The sequence below is a fragment of the Megalobrama amblycephala genome, linkage group LG2 (assembly GCF_018812025.1).
Source record: "Megalobrama amblycephala isolate DHTTF-2021 linkage group LG2, ASM1881202v1, whole genome shotgun sequence".
Classification (NCBI taxonomy): Eukaryota; Metazoa; Chordata; class Actinopteri; order Cypriniformes; family Xenocyprididae; genus Megalobrama; species Megalobrama amblycephala.
Window position 1 is genome coordinate 14,270,741 of NC_063045.1, and position 18,027 is coordinate 14,288,767.

General features: G+C 35.5%; 2 protein-coding genes across 2 annotated transcripts; both read left to right on the forward strand.

Moving 5' to 3' along the window:
* Nucleotides 1-3,593: 3,593 nt before the first annotated feature.
* Nucleotides 3,594-6,928, forward strand: LOC125263753 (beta-1,3-galactosyltransferase 2-like). The gene is made up of 2 exons (XM_048182928.1): nucleotides 3,594-3,857; nucleotides 5,557-6,928. Exons 1-2 carry the CDS (start codon nucleotides 3,832-3,834, stop codon nucleotides 6,632-6,634), a joined length of 1,104 nt encoding a protein of 367 aa, XP_048038885.1. The 5' UTR covers nucleotides 3,594-3,831; the 3' UTR covers nucleotides 6,635-6,928.
* A 6,875-nt stretch (nucleotides 6,929-13,803) lies between these two features.
* LOC125263754 (beta-1,3-galactosyltransferase 2-like) lies at nucleotides 13,804-16,820 on the forward strand. The gene is made up of 2 exons (XM_048182930.1): nucleotides 13,804-13,843; nucleotides 15,049-16,820. The coding sequence occupies exons 1-2, from the start codon at nucleotides 13,818-13,820 to the stop codon at nucleotides 16,145-16,147; spliced, it is 1,125 nt and encodes a 374-aa protein (XP_048038887.1). The 5' UTR covers nucleotides 13,804-13,817; the 3' UTR covers nucleotides 16,148-16,820.
* Nucleotides 16,821-18,027: the final 1,207 nt, after the last annotated feature.

The following is an 18,027-nucleotide window of genomic DNA, read 5'->3' on the forward strand; positions in this document are numbered from 1 at the left end:
CTACATACGGGGCCTACGCCAAAGAAATTTATCTTACAATATTTTGCTTGCTGATTGTTAATAAATATTATTGTTACATTATCTTGCCTCCCGAGTCTTTCTGGTAGAAATATCTGTACACACGAAACCACTGAAACTGACTCAAAACGATGTACATACATGCCAGACCAGTATGTGGTGCTGTATTCTGCTACAGAGATACACTAAAAACAGAGAATAAGACTTGGAGCATGCGCATAAACCTTGCGTGCTGTATACAAACTTAATAATAAAGCTTTATTTTTAGTAAAGCTTATAGGCTCTGTAGCTTCAGCAGCACAAAAAAAAAAGCATTTAGTCCGCCATTGTTGTTGCTGTTCTGTGACGCAGCAGTGTCTGACTAGGCTCGAGACATGGGGTGATGGCATCATTGTTTCACAAAATATAAAGATTGTCTGTACATATGAAAACGCAAGGTTGTCATTTTCAGATTTATCCACTCTGTATTTTTTACATATAACACATCTCTGTGTGTACAGGCTCTAATATGTGGCCTTGTTAGGAGATGATCAATGATATTTGCTTCACCTGTGAGGTGAATTTATGCAAGGGACATTATAAATGAAATATACCCAAATAAAATAGAATAAAATCAGAATCAGTTTAGTCTGTAAATAAAACATATTGTCTACTGTGCATTTGTGTCATTATTGTGCTGAGCATTAATGTGGGCCATTTATAAAACAGTCCACACTGTTTTCAGGAATGAAACCCATCAAGATATTCCTGTTCCCATTATCTTGCTTCCATTTCCTTCTTGCAAGGAAATATTTGGTCAGTAAATTCAATACCTTTATTTAACAGTATTGTGACTGCAGCAGCTTGTCTATCATGACTTTTGGTCCTGTTTTTGACATTTGCATTATCTGCTGCATTACTGGAGCAAATTACAGTTGGCATTAGGTGCGTTTACATATAAACAAAACATTGATACCTATCTAATACCAGCCTATTATAAATATATAAAGCATGTTTTAAAGTGATACTTCACCAAAAATGAAAGTGACATTTCATAACCCTCATGTTGTTTCAATGCAGTATGACTTTCTTTCTTCTGTGGAACACTAAAGGAATGTTTTGATGAATATAAAACCATTTAACCTACTATTCATCAAAACATCTCCTTTTAAACTCCTTTAAACCCGCATAGTGAAATTAGTTTTTCCACTTGAATTTATGAAAGATCATTCTACTTAAAGGTGCCCTAGAATTAAAAATTGAATTTACCTTGGCATAGTTAAATAACAAAAGTTCAGTACATGGAAATGACATACAGTGAGTCTCAAACACCATTGTTTCCTCCTCCTTGTGTAAATCTCATTTGTTTAAAAGACCTCTGAAGTACAGGCGAATCTCAACATAACACCGACTGTTACGTAACAGTCAGGATCATTAATATGTATGACCCCAATATTTGCATATGCCAGCCCATGTTCAAGGCATTACACAAGGGCAGCCAGTATTAACGTCTGGATCTGTGCACAGCTGAATCATCAGACTAGGTAAGCAAGATAATAGCGAAAAATGGCAGATGGAGCAATAATAACTGACATGATCCATGATAACATGATATTTTTAGTGATATTTGTAAATTGTCTTTCTAAATGTTTCGTTAGCATGTTGCTAATGTACTGTTAAATGTGGTTAAAGTTACCATTGTTTATTGCTGTATTCACAGAGACAAGACTGTTGTTATTTTCATTTTTTAAACACTTGCAGTCTGTATAATTCATAAACAACTTCATCTCTCCAACAGTGTGTAATGTTAGCTTTAACCATGGAGCACAATCAAACTCATTCAGAATCAAATGTAAACATCCAAATAAATACCATACTTACGCGATTAGACATGCTGCATGACGAACACTTTGTAAAGATCCATTTTGAGGGTTATATTAGCTGTGTGAACTTTGTTTATGCTGTTTAAGGCAAGCATGAGCTCCGGGGGTGGGGAGCACGAGAATTTTAAGGGGCAACAGCCTGAATCGGCGCATGTTTAATGATGCCCCAAAATAGGCAATTAAAAAAAAAAAAAAAAAAAAAAAAAAATCTATTGGCTATTTTCAGCTGAAACTTCACAGACACATTCAGGGGACACCTTAGACTTATATTACATCTTTTAAAAAGACGTTCTACGGCACCTTTAATAGAAAAAAATTAAATGAACTCCAGGGCCTGGTTTCACAGACAGGGCTTGGATTAAGCCAGGATTAGGCTTTAGTTCAAATGACATTTGCATTTTGAGACAAAACAATGACAGTGACATATTTTAAGATATGTCATTTTATATAATATATATATATATATATATATATATATATATATATATATATATATATATATAGTCCTCCTCTCGTGTTGGTTGGATAGGTAATTTGAACACTCCCAAAACTTTGTTAATAAAACATCATTTTGTGTGTTTTTACACAAGATTAATATAGAGGGAGATGTGTTAGTGTTCCATCTTGTGTTATTTCAGGATTTATAGAGTTTCTGTTACGTTGCAGTTTTGCACCATTGTGGTGAACAGTAGGATGAACTTAATTTTTTTTTGTCTGTGTGGACAGTATTTTGCATAAACGCAAACTTATAGAAACATGCTACATTCTAATTATCTCAGTGATGGATTGTTGTAATTTGGAATAATGTCACACCCGAGTTGAATGTATCTAAAATGGATGCGCCCATTGAAATCTTTGTTGTGCTTGCTCTATTGGAATACAAACACACAACAAAGCTAAGAAATATGTCCACAAATAGAGGATGTTAACATGACCAATTTGAATTCTGAAGTCTGTTGCACTTCCCCCTAATTCTTCCAGTCGCATCTCCGCATCCCGGGGGCGTTCCAGTTAAAAATACCTATTGGGAATGAAGAATTTCTCAAACACAATATTGAATAAAAGCTTGCATTAATTATTGTTAAATTAAAAAGTCTGTACTTATTCACTTTATCAACTGGATTTAGCTTAAGTGCATTTTACTTAATTCCATGTTTGAAAAATCAGAGTGCAAAAACTTAAAAAAAGAACAGTTAAGTAATTTTACTTTTTTCATCCGTATTTATGTGAGACAACTGTTAGTCCGCACTGCTGCAACAGCAACTGTGAAAAAAAATTGTATTGCGATTAATACATTATATGTCCATCAAAAAAAAAAAGAGATAATACCAGAAATACTGGTTTCACAACGTTATTATGGGTTACTGCTCATCCATTTGCAGGACAGTTGAGCCTATGAGAACAATAAACAAAAACTACAGTACACTAAAACTGGCCATGAATGTTCCGATCATCAGTGTAAACAAACCAATTAGAAATACACAGTTTCCCTGGAGATGTCGGGGTGTCGTTGTTGAAGGAAATGTTATTCCACCCAGTGCATATATTTGCCTTTAAGATTTAAAGCAGCTTTTCACCTAACTTCCTGATAGAATTAAATTCACTCTGACAATATCATGGCTCCTGGCAAGTGTGTAACTATCATGTTACTCATGGCAACAAACCTAACGCCATAATAAGAACAATACCTTAGAGAGGATGTTCCCATGGGTTCTACTGTATAGATGTGTAGCTTCTAACTATCTCTGTCTATCTACCTATCTGTCTGTGATGTGAGTATTTAAGGAGGACAAGTTTCAGCTGTGGGTTTGTTCACTTGTACATCATAGGTGCAAAAAAAAGAGAGAGGGGAAAAAAAAAAAGCTTCCTAACCCCGCCCCTGTTAACAGGTTGTTAAGTCTGAGAGACTATTCAGGAAGGAATATTTTTGTCAAAGGTCGAACACACCGGAATGGCTGTTAAAAACTTTTGTCACAGGTAAGCTCACCCATCCTTTTATTATTTATTTTATTATTAGATATTTTGTGATATTAGATATTGTGTTATTTGTGTTGTTAACATACAATGCCTTATTATGAACTAGAGCAGAGGTCTTTAACCCTGCTCCTGGGGTTCCACTGTCAGTTTATTTCCAACCAGGTTCAGGTGTGTCTGATTAGAGTTGGAGCTAAACTCTACACTACAGGACAGTAGTGGGTCCTCAGGAGCGGGGTTGAAGATCTCTGAACTAGAGTAACTTATAATAAAGTAGTTAATGGGCTTTGAGATTCAACTGGTCAAAATCAGATTAAATCATCTGAATGCAGCTGAACTAAACGCTGAATATCTGAATTGATTAGAAGAAGGTGCTTATAGATGCACAAAAACATTTCCTCTTGTTTTGTTCTGTGTCTTTCGATTTGAGATAGAAAAGGGAAACACAAATGAAAGGTGATATGCCTGGCAGTCAAATTAAAATGAATGAATTTTAAATTTAAACATTAGCTTAAAATCATGAATTTTAATTCAGAAATCAAAAACCTGTATCATAAAAAAGGTGTATCTATGACAAAAACAAATAGGGTGTGTGAAGGAAATTTTCATTTTTAATGAAACATAACTAACGTTCCATTTTGTTGCAGAATTAACATTTGAATTAACATTTGTATGCTTTTGAAAATTAAATGTCCCCAACACTTGGCCAATGTTTGACAATGTTTGAATATAACCAAAAGAATCTAAGATCCAAAAGAACCAAATCTAGAGGCTGTCTGATTATAACAAGAGCGCTTAGACAGTTTTCTGTATAGATATACACTGATTCTATGTACTCTTTTGGAAGAGATCCACCTGGCCGTGATTATAGCATATTGGAAGGCATTGTCAGGAGTCTGTCTGGTTAGTGCTGCCCAGCAGGTTAGAGGAGCACTAGAGACCTTATCCCAAGTTATTCATAAGGCGCAAGAAGTTTCTACAGAATTTCTACCGCAGGTGTAATGTCAAAAGTTGGCTTTACCAGGAAATTAAACACATAAAAGCAAATCGCCTGCAAGCATGAATGCAGTTCTCTCCTCTAATATTGGCAATCTTGGTAAATATGAGCAAAGGCGACTATTAAAATAAATCTGCATATCTTTCGTCCTATCCTTTTGATCTTTCATTAAAAAATCAAAGAAGAAATCATTAAGAAATCAACTGAAGAAAAAAGAAGACATTAAATCTCTCAAGATCTGATTGAACAACTCCACAAACAGTATTATCAGCTTCACTTATTATTAACCGGACTGACTTTATTTCTGTTATACATCTACAGAAGTTCTCATTAATAATAGTTTGGTTTGTACTCACCTTCACGTTTCCTCGCCCCCTCCGTCCTCCAGCCCATGGTTCGGAAATGCTATACGATTTGAATCATGAATCCTTCAATTAATAAATTCACTGAATCAGACTTACTGTAAGCTATCTTTACATCCGTGTCAAAATTAAGTTCTGTGTTATAAAAAATTCATGAAACTATCATTACTAACTGGTTGTTCATATCATTTGACAACCTGTCATGTAGACGTTGAAGGTTTGCAACAGTTATATTTGTGGTGCATTATAATTTAATAAAAAAATAAATAAAAAAAAAACAATAAAACTTAGGTCAAAATGAATCTCACAGTGAATGAATATGTTTCTCTTTTTTTCTCTGCAGTTTGGCTCAGGATAGAAGTCCACAAACAATTAAAAGTACATTTATTCTGCTGCTTTTCTTGACATTCTTAGTGTCTGCCATTGCTTTCGCCTGTGATTTCTCTTTGGACACACTTTTCCCACAAACATGGTTTACTAAAATCATGAATCAGACTCATTATAAGGTAACTGATGGCATTTGGGCCGATCATAATCAAAAAGATACATTAGTACCTTTACCAGGTCAACAAATCCAAAACAGAGGTACAGCAATTTATTATCACATAGCTCATCCAAGCAACTATAATTTCATCCTGGATGAACCTGATAAATGTGAGCAGAGTCCGTTCCTGGTCTTGATGGTCCCTGTGGCGCCCAATCAGTTAGCAGCTCGTAACGCCATCCGGAGCACGTGGGGGAATGAGAGCACAGTCCAGGGAAAAGCAGTGATTACTCTGTTCATAGTGGGTTTGACTGGAGGATCCGACTCTGAAAAAGCTCAACAGCAGCTGGAGGAAGAGAGCCGACAACACAGAGACTTACTGCAGAGCAACTTTGTGGACTCGTACTTCAACCTGACCATAAAGACGATGGTGATCATGGACTGGCTGGCCACTCGTTGCCCTCAAGCGACTTTCAGTATGAAGGTTGATTCTGACATGTTCTTAAACCTGGAAAACTTGATGACCCTCCTATTGTCACCCGACACACCCAGACAGAACTACATCACTGGAATGGTGATGTGGAACCGGCCTGTCGTCAGAAACCAAAACTCAAAATGGTACGTGTCAGAGGAACTGTACCCCGAACCGAAATACCCCACGTACCTGCTGGGAATGGGATATGTTTTCTCCAACGACCTGCCAGAAAAAATAGTTGAGGCTTCCAAGGTCGTAAAGGCCTTTAACATAGAAGACGCATATGTGGGTGCTTGTCTGAAACAGTTGGGCGTTGCACCCTCATCCCCCCCAAACCCTTCACAGTTTAGAGCCTATCTGGGACAATATATACGAGAGGATTTTTTCAAGGTCATTACGACAATCCTGGGATCCCCACAGCAGCTAATAGACATCTGGAAGGACATAAAGAGGCCCACATAAAAGTACAGAAGCACAAACAAACAAAAATGAGAAACACAGATTTCTGTTTACAAAGAAAAGAAACATGTCTATTTAACACAACCTGTTAGCGATACATTCTGATGGGCGTTGAACATTTCACACAGAACACATTCTTGAAGAGGAACGCAGCATCTTGAGATGTGTTTTTAAAGTTGAACTTCTTTTAACGGGAAACAGGGTTTTAAAAACACAATGCTGATGCACGAGATGTAGATGTCAAAAGTCCACAAAGTTTGTTTACATAGAAAAACAATTAAAAAGCAGTGCAATGCACTAAAAGCATGTTCTTTCTGAACCGACCTGACGGTTCCACAATATTACAACATACATGCACAACCCAACATATGTTACAAATTTGAAGTTAAAATATATATAGTTATATGGAATTAATATATGTATAAAGTTGAACCGTGTTCACAAGGTATGGGTATTTTTCATAAATGTCTGTTGGGGAAGGTTGCTAACTGGTGTCATATATATTTTGTAATTTTATACAATTCATTATTTAAAATTTCTGTTAGCCAGAGGAAGGTTTTATATTTATATACATTACATTTTTCATTTTTTCCTGTTTTGTGGATTTCATAATTGATTTATTCTTTAAATATTTTTGGAAAAATCAGAAGAGGGAGAAATCACATTTTCCTAGAAGGTTTAATGTTGTATGAAAACATAATGTCATTTAAAATCACCTCACCATCTAAAAAGAGCATTTAGTACTCACTGATCATGTTTTTTATTTAAAGCCCTAGATTCAAAAATTGAATTTACCTCGGCATAGTCAAATAACAAGAGTTCCATACATGGAAAAGACATACATTGAGTCTCAAACTCCATTGTTTCCTCCTTCTTATATAAATCTCATTTGTTTAAACGACCTCCGAAGAACAGGCGAATCTCAACATAACACCGACTGTTACGTAACAGTCGGGGTGAACGTCCCAATATTTGCATAATGCCAGCCCATGTTCCCAACATTATAAAAGGCATTAGACAAGGGCAGCCAGTTAACGTCTGGATCTGTGCACAGGTGAATCAACAGACTAGGTAAGCAAGCAAGAACAATAGCAAAAAATGGCAGATGGAGCAATAATAACTGACATGATCCATGATAACATGATATTTTTACTGATATTTGTAAATTGTCTTTCTAAATGTTTCGTTAGCATGTTGCTAATGTACTGTTAAATGTGGTTAAAGTTACCATCGTTTCTTACTGTATTCACAGAGACAAGAGCCGTTGCTATTTTCATTTTTAAACACTTGCAGTCTGTATAATTCATAAACACAACTTCATTCTTTATAAATCTCTCCAACAGTGTAGCATTAGCCGTTAGCCACAGAGCATATAGCCTCAAACTCATTCAGAATAAAACGTTAACATCCAAATAAATACTTTACTCACATAATTCGAAGCATGCATACAGCATGCATGACGAACATCTTGTAAAGATCCATTTGAGGGTTATATTAGCTGTGTGAACTTTGTAAATGCGCTGTAATCAGGCTGTAATATAGTCGACTGCTCGTGTGGCAGGGAGCACGCGAATTAAAGGGACGGCGCTGCCTAAATCAGTGCATTGTTAATGATGCCCCAAAATTAATTAAAAAAAATCTATGGGGTATTTTGAGCTGAAACTTCACAGACACATTCAGGAGACACCTTAGACTTATATTACATCTTGTGAAAAAGCATTCTTGGGCACCTTTAATAATTTTTTTATTAAATTGAGGTGTTTAACCTGTGTAATCATTACTGTAAAATTCATTTTTATTTAACTTCATATTCTTAAACAGTGATCTTGGTCTTGCATTTGTTGTGATTTTAAACACTTAAAAAAGAGAACAAGCACATATGGGAAGTGCACAAAAGCCACTGATATGATTCGACTAATTGCTTGTGATATTGCTAATTTGTAAGTGGTTTCAGATAAAACTATCTACTCAGTGAATAGGCCTACATGGAAATGAAATTTCATGATGCACTATTTCCATTAGCATACTGTATATTATGCGAATTAGGATACAAGGTATCAGCTACAAGGTATCAGCTGCTAAAATTCAAGTCAAAGCAATTTTGCTATTGCCTTTTGGAATTTTTGCAGAAAGTAAGCTCTGTTGCCAACAAAAGTTTTTGATTTTTGCACACTGTGTTTATCAAGGGAATCTTCACAAATGAATGATCTTTTATTGTTTTTTTATGCCTAACACAATAGCCAGAAGTAAAAAGCTTTAAAAACATATTTCCGGTTTTAGGACTCGCTCCTCCAGCACTGTATGAAGACTAGACTGCTTCAACAATATGCCTTTTCTAAAGACGTAGCTCCATCAAGTGGTCACAATAAATATTAGCCTAACAAAACAACATGAAATGGGCCTCATGTATGAAACACCAGCATAACTATTTTCAGTGTGGTTTACAAATGATTTACAAAAGGAATTTGTCCTGCGCACCCAGTTAGTGAAAACATCTTATTATGACATGTATGTGTGAAATGTAATGTAATTGACTGTGTTTGAACAATGTCGGTAGGCCTACTTTTACAAGGAGGCGACTTTAGATGGGTTTACTTTTTTTTTTTTTTTTTTTTTTTTTTTTTTTTTACAGAAAACGTCATCATGTTTAATCTTAAGACATTTGTGTTTAAATGCTGCACCCTGCTGGTGACTGTTACTGCAATTACTGCAAGTCCGGTCACTGAATTCCTAGCTGTTTATGAACTATTAATATTTGTAATTAATTAAATTAATGGGCAATAGAGCACTGATTACATGAAGCTTTCAATTGTTTTAACTGAAACCGTTTTCATACATGACAAGTTGGGGCAGCCTAGAACCTAGCTAACAGAATTTTGTTATAGGAATGTTCTGTAAATATTCAGTGTTGGTTCTGGGAACATGAAAACGACCAGTTTTCTTGATGTTGGAGGAACATTTTCTTATAAGGTATGATGTTCCTTAAATGTTCTTTCAACTTAATTTTGATTTAAAATTCAACATTCTAGGAACATTGATTTGTAACATTCCAAGAACATAAAACTGTCCCGTTTCCTAGTAGAATGTTAATTAAAGGTTTGTATGATGTTCCTGAAACATTCTTTCAGTCATTCAAACACCTGCTGTAAACAAACACTGAAAGAAAGAGAAATAAGAACACAAACTACAACTTTCGTCAGCCACAGCCTTAGATGAACTGAAGATAAAAGACATTAAGGGCCCTATAATACACCCGGCGCAATGCGACGCAAGGCGCAGCGCAAGTGTGTTTGCTAGTTTGCGTCCGGCGCCGTTCGCGTTTTCCCGTTCAGCGCTACGTCCTTAAATTAGTAAATGCATTTGCGCCAGTTAGTGCGCCCATGGGCGTGCTGGTCTAAAAAAGAGGTGTGTTCAGGCGCATTGCCGGCGCATTGCTATTTCAAGGAACTGAAAATAGACTGCGCCATAGACCAACTCAAACCTGGTCTAAAGTCCAAAGTCAATGGCGCAATATTTTTTTTTGTTAGAGCGCGTTGGTAGAAACTGCGCCTCTGGGCGCGTCCACAGTGCGCGTTGACTTTGCTTATTACACACAGGGATGCGCATCACACAAACATGCCAAATATTAAAAACAAAAGGATTACAGTGTAAAAGAATATTATTGTGTAGGCTACATAAATATAAAAATGTAATGATGAATAGTTATTGCGTGTATTAGAATTAGGCTACCTATTTTCAATTCAGCCTATTACTACTTATAATGATGAACGAAATTGGCTAATTAATTGAACAATCGTGTCAATACACACACATATATATTAACTGACTTTAACTTCGCGCACGAGCAGATCGGTTTCTTCGCTTGAAAAGTGTTCAGCTTTTCCGCCAACAAATTCCGCCATGTAAATAGCAATCCGCCATGGCGGGAGCGCATCTCGCTCTTAAAGGGAATGGGAGATGACACTCTGATTGGTTTATTGAACGTTACGCCCATTACTCATTAAGAGAATAGGGACAACCCATTTCAAAAATGCGCCCCGGCGCACGGACCGTTTTTCCGTCGTTAAAATAGCAAAAGTGGATTTGGACACGCCCTGAGTGCGCCTGCGCCGTGCGCTTTACACTTTGCATTTAGATCGTTAAAATAGGGCCCCATATCTCTCAAGATCTGATTCAACAACTTCACAAACAGCTTTACCAGCTTCACTTATTACTAACCAGACTTTATTTCTGTCAGACGTCTATAGAATTTCTTATTGGGAATTAACAGAGGTTTAGATTTTGATGTCTTATTTCCAAATTTTCACCTGAGATCACCAACATGGAGATCAGTATTTGTTTTAGTTGGGCTCTTGACCCTTGACTTTTATTTATTTGGTTCTTTTTCAGTAATTGCAGGTGTTTTTTAGAAAACATTTCTGCATTGATAAAGCAGATCAACATGTCTTTCAATAATAGACAAATGACAAATGAAAAAGTAAAGTGGTTTAAACAACTGTTTTTTTTTTTTTGTAAGTGCTGACTTAAAGAATTAAAATGTTACTGAGCAGAATAAAACTCAACCAATGTGAATAGAAATAATTTGTAACACCACTGTTGCATTTCATATGCTGAATGTTGATGGTTGGGAGTGTATAAACAACGCTGTCATTGATATCTTTCTGGTTAAGACATGTTTAGTGTCATTTATACACTCACAGACATCAACATTCAGCATATGAAACAATGGTGAAACCATCTGTTAATCTTACCATCTTAAAGTCTACATAAAATAAATTATATTCACAACTTTAGTTCACTTCAGTAATGGGATACATTCCCAAGATGAGCTGGACACAATGGAAAAAAGGATCTTTGGAATTGCTTGCGGGTCCAGATAAAATAAGGAACAGTCAGGTACAGTATATGGAAGTCCATGAAATAACCATGGTGAGAAAAACCTCAATAAAAGAGGTAAGTACACTCATACACTCATGATCATTTTATGCTTCTTTCTGGTATTTCTGCATTAAATTATGCTTTTAATACAGAATATTTATTCTGAAATGAAACAGCTGCAAAAGTCAAGTAGTAATTAGTTTAGTATGCAACCAAACTGAATGTCGATTACACATTCATCAGATGCAGTTGTCATGAAAAACGCTTTAAGTCGCTTTAGTTCAACGGAATTAATTAATTTGGAAGGAATTCTAAAATTACTGCTATTATTACTTTTTATTTTCTAAAAATAGTGAGTTCAGTTTTTGACATTTTGAATTAACCAATATCATTGCATTCTTGCTTAAAGTACATTGCTCTTAGAGAGCAGAATAGTCTAAATATTATTGTAATACAGATGAAATATTACAAAGCCAATTAATTATAATGTCAAAAGTATTTAAATGCATTATAGCAGCAGTACAACTCAAAATAAAACATTCAAGATAATAATAGAAATAAAAGTGTGGTTTAGAATTATGAAGTCACCTATGAATTAAATGATAGTTTATAATTTCCAAATAAATACATTAAGTGCACATTATGATTATAATCATGATATGATTCCCTGCTTATTTGGTCTTTCATGGAACATATTTTGTTTCTTTTTCTTTCTCAGACACACTCCGGCTCAGATTGAAAGAAAGCTCATTCTCCTGCTTACAATGACATTATCATTTTCTGCCATCTTTTACATTTTCCATTTCTCTGTCAAGCCTCCTATGCTCCATGAATCTGGGTTTAATGATGTTGTAAATCAGATACGCTCCTATCATATGAAGGCTTGTGGTCATTCTGGCAATGATAATCAAAATACAGCTAGACAAAAAAACAGCCACTGCAGCACCCACTGTGACCAAACGCATTTCACTACAATTCACTTAAACCTGAAAAACCTGATGACCCTCCTATTGTCACCCGACACACCCAGACAGAACTAAATCACTGGAGTGGTGATGCGGAACCGGCCAGTCGTCAGAGACAAAAACTCAAAATGGTATGTGTCAGAGGAATTGTACCCTGAACTGAACTATCGCACGTACCTGTTCACAAGGCATGGGTATTTTTCATAAATGTCTATTGGGGAAGGTTGCTAACTGGTGTCATATATATTTTCAATTCATTAATTAAAATTTCTTTTAGCCAGAAGAAGGTTTTATATTTATTTACATTACATTTTTCATTTTTTTCTGTTTTGTGGATTTCATAATTGATTTAATATGCCATGAAGTACCAAACATGCTAGAAACATGTTAAATCATGCAACACTTGGCTAAGTGCTAATGTGTGCGATTAACGCCACGAAACAGGAACTTTTTGTAACTCAGGCATACAATGTCTGACCTGCTCCAAACTTCACATGTTTGATAATAGTCCTGGCCTAAAGACATCTACATGGCAATATTCAATAATAGTCAAAGCGCCACCTGTTGGCAGCAGGTAGTGTGGCACGTCGAAATGACTTTGCCATATTTCTCGCTTACATGCATGTCGCCCACTGTTCACTGTTTTCCTAAGGCCAACGGGTGGTGGTGAGCCCGGGTGCGAGGGCCCTTTCATCGCTGCTTGCAGCTTTAATTCTAATTATATTTATTAATTAAATATGAAGTTTCTCAGGCAGTAAATGTGGATCATTTAGATGAATTTATGAAGTGCTGGTGCTCAAATTCTTGGTCTTGTCTGTGTCTCAAGGAAAATACACATTCTTGCATGTTAATTTAGAAGCACACACATACCTCTGAGGGAGAGATTTGTTGAAAAGTGGCATAGAAAAGTGGCAGAGCAGCATTTTTCTTTTGTTTGTCATTTTGTTATCATAGTAACCCAACACAAGGAGTTCAAGATCTGCCAAATGTTTTTTCAACCAGAATATCTGGCGCTAGTGATGAGATACTGTTTCAATTTAATAACCCCATTGTAAACTGTGAAACTGGCAAATATGTGAGAACAATTCTGTATGAGCCTAGTAATTTTGCAGTTTTATGTTAAGTAATAAGTAATCAAACATAGCAAATATTCTCCATAAAACAATGAATTTGTGGCAAGTTCCTCTTATAATAGTATTGGAAGGAGTTTCAGCTGGCTGTGCAATTGCTTTGCATCACAAATGCAGTCATTTTCATGCACAGCTCCACCCCCAGCTAAGACAAACAAAATAATTGATTCATGTTAGAGTAGTTCATTTAGATAAAAAGTCAAGAACGCAGTCATGGCATTTGGAAGCATAAGGAAAAGGTATGTTCACCCCTGCTTTTAGTTGCTGTTTGACGAGTGCTTTTGATACAGACACATGGAACTACTTGTTACTGGTGTTCATGGAAAGTGTAGATTTTATAGCCAAAACAATTGAAAAAAAATAAGGTTATAATTTTACTGAATATGATGAAAGTGTCATATTTTGATACTTTATATCTGCTGATCTCAATATATTATATTTCTGTGTGTTATACCTGAAAATGGTCACAGTTATTAAAAAACAGCAAATCTGATTACAAACTTTCATGTATTGAAACAATCTGTATTTTTAGTATTATTTATATACTATTATAGTATTTATTCATATATTGAATGAGATTTTAAATTTTAGTATTTAAGTTAAATAATTTATGTGCTTTTGGCATTTTTATTAGTGTAGGTATATTATATATACTATTAGGTATAATATAGGTGTGTATATATATATATATATATATATATATATATATATATATATATTATTAGGTGTAGTAATTTTAGTACTTCAACTAAAATTTCCATATTATATTTTATCACAATCACAAAAATGAATTTTAATCATTTCAATTACTGTTAACAATAACAACAGTGGAAACAACTGGACAAAGTGCTTAAAATATTGTAAAGATTAACTATGATTCCCAAAATTAAATAATAATAAAAAAATTTCTTTGTTTTGAAAATGTATGTTGTTACTGTAGAATACTAAAATATTCAGCACACATTGTGAAAGAGGTTTTAGTTAAAGATAGGGAAAACCAGCACGGTCACTTTTGGCAATGAATGTACAGCTTATCAGGAGATGGATCAGATAAACATATTTGAATGTCAAATACACAAAAACTGCACACATAATGGTCATTGGTTTGTTTTGATCTTTGGTATATTTATGAGAATGATGGTGTTATTCTCACTGGCTGTGTGTGTCTGGCTCTAAAACTTACATATGTTTTAAAGTCTCAAGATGTTCACCTTTACATTTAAATGTTGCCAGACAAACAGATAACTTGTACAGTTGTTTATTTAGCAAGGTGACTTGACAAATGATGATTAGGCCTACAACGAGTGAAATAATGAATACAACTAGCGAAAACGCATGGGAAATTAAAGATTCATATATTCATAAATAATTAGGACTAGTTGTGGCAAAAACAAATCAAGGGAGATGACTTAATCTTTTAACATTTTTCTTTCTCCTTCTTCAGATGTGGTTTGACTCCGGATAATGTTTTAATATGTCACATTAAAACAAGATTCGCTCTGATGCTCACTTTGACATTATCATTGTCTACCATTGCTTATGTCTATTTCTCTCTCAAGCCAGTTATGCACCATCACACCAAGTTTAATGTTGTAAATCATACTCAGTCCTATACTGAGGGCTTGTCTGACAAATTTTTTGTCTGGAAGATCATGCAAACACCTACAGCACTGAAAAAACTCACAGCATCCATTAGCACAAAACCCATATCAGTTCTTCACTATGTTGCTCATCCAAGCAACTATCATTTCATTATGGATGAACCTGATAAATGTGAGCAGAGTCCGTTCCTGGTCTTGATGGTCCCTGTGGCGCCCAATGAGGTTGCAGCTCGTAACGCCATCCGGAGCACGTGGGGGAATGAGAGCACAGTCCAGGGAAAAGCAGTGATTACTCTGTTCTTGGTGGGTTTGACTGGAGGATCCGACTCTGAAAAAGCTCAACAGCAGCTGGAGGAAGAGAGCCGACAACACAGAGACTTACTGCAGAGCAACTTTGTGGACTCGTACTTCAACCTGACCATAAAGACGATGGTGATCATGGACTGGCTGGCCACTCGTTGCCCTCAAGCGACTTTCAGTATGAAGATTGATTCTGACATGTTCTTAAACCTGGAAAACTTGATGATCCTCCTATTGGCACCCAACACACCCAGACAGAACTACATCACTGGTTTTTTGATGTGGGACCGACCTGTCAATAGAAACAAAAAATCTAAATATTACGTGTCAGAGGAGCTGTACCCCGAACCGAAATATCCCACGTATGTGATGGGAGTAGGATATGTTTTCTCCAACGATCTTCCCAAAAAAATAGTTGATGCTTCCAAGGACTTGAAGCCCTTTAACATGGAAGATGCATTTGTGGGTGTTTGTCTGAAACGGTTAGGCATTAAACCCTCACGTGCACCAGATCCTTCTCAGTTTCGGACCTTTATGAAGGATTCTAAAACTCACGACCTTTCCAAGGTCATTACAACAATTGCAAGGTCACCGAAGCAGATAATAGAGTTCTGGCAAAATGTGACAAAAATATCACCCTGACATGTTTGTCTTTATACTCCCTTAAAAAAAAAAGTAATTTAAAAATGAAATGCTCAAATTTAAAGTGGTGTATCCAAGTCATTATACGTATGAATTCCATTTTCAACTTATTTTTGTATAAATTAATACATCTGATATATATATATATATATATATATATATATAGTATTAACCCTGCAACCAAAATATTGACTTCTAAAGATATGCAAATAAGATGTGCATAACTATAATTCCGACTTCCCCAGATCTGCTTCACAATTCTTTTAAATCAAAAGTAAATAAACCTGAAAATATTGGAAGAAATGTGTATTGGAATTAAAATGTGCCTAAACACTTAATTATTTTTCTGCTTCATGGGTAGGCTACACTTTGCCTGCCTTTAAAACCTTTAAATTCAAAACAGTAAAATGTGGCAATATGTTTTTAGTCATTATCAATAAATTGCTCTTTCTTTCTTTCTTTCTTTCTTTCTTTCTTTCTTTCTTTCTTTCTTTCTTTCTTTCTTTCTTTCTTTCTTTCAGTAACCATACTTTTAGTTTTGCTTGTTGTCTGGATAAATTCCCGAGGAAATGCTTTTAACCCTCTATGGTATGCAATATGATATCAATGAGGAAAAAAAATATTTGTGTTGTTTTTCCTGCTTAAAATTGGACACTTTAACAATATCAATAAACATTTTTATAATTTTTAAATTTATTTAATTTTTATAAGTTTGTTGCCTCAAGGCAACATTGTACCACAATGGAAAAATTTAAACTTGGCATTTTCATGTAGAAAAAATAAATATATTTATTGAAAACATCAATTTCTTTAACTAGACAATTGAACAAAGAAATGTATCTAGTTTTTTAATGTATTAAAAGTTTCATATTTAATAAAAAGTAACATTTTATATCCAGCTGTTGCCCTCAGGCAACACTGTACCATAGCATACACAAGTATTACTAAACAATCATATTATTATGTTATTACATCAAGTTATCATATCCATCTTCATCCTCATCTCTATCTTCTCTCTCACCCTCACTCTCTCCCTGACGGACTGTCACTATGATTTTGTCTTCCTCATCACAGTATGACCTAGACTGGGTAAACCCAGCCTGATCTGCCGGCGATTTGATTTTGCCCGGCAACTCAGTCTGAAAACCCGTACATTCATTTCTGCTGCATCTGTTACACTTTTGCGGGAACCAATCACAGACTGGCTTATCCACCTTGCTCGCTATTGGCAGGTACAGAGCTCTTTCTATGGCTCTGGGCGGGTATAACACGATGACGTCTCTCACACGACCGTCAATCCAATTCCTTTTAACCTCTCAATGACATTAAATGACTTGGCAAACAAATCGCTGGACTGGATGTAAATGCCACTCACTTTCATGTTTTTTTGCACAACCCGATGCCATTGCTGCTTCTGCAAACCGCTGATCAATGCTACAAACCAATACAAACTAAGCCTGTCTGGAGTTTTCGCATCGCTCTGCAAAAGTACGTCACCCGGATCGTTGATCTGATTGGTTGAAGGACTATCCAATTGCATGAATAATGCTCGTTGATCACGCCTCTTGTGCAGTAGGAAATACAGAGCAAACTCCCCAGACCAATGTTCAATTTTAAATTGAGCTTGGTCTGGTGATAGCCAGACAAAGTATGACCCCTAATCCTCACCCTCATCAACTGGCTTTTCTACCTGTGCTTTATTCCTTTTTGAAGTGCTATAGAAAATGTGCAGATCATGATATATGCAGATATAGTATGTGAATCACTATTCTTATAAGTACATTACAAAATCATATGAAAAAGCCAACATATTTAGATATTTCTAACTCTTTTCCTTACAAATATGATACATTTGTATTCAAACCTATTATGCCTGTATG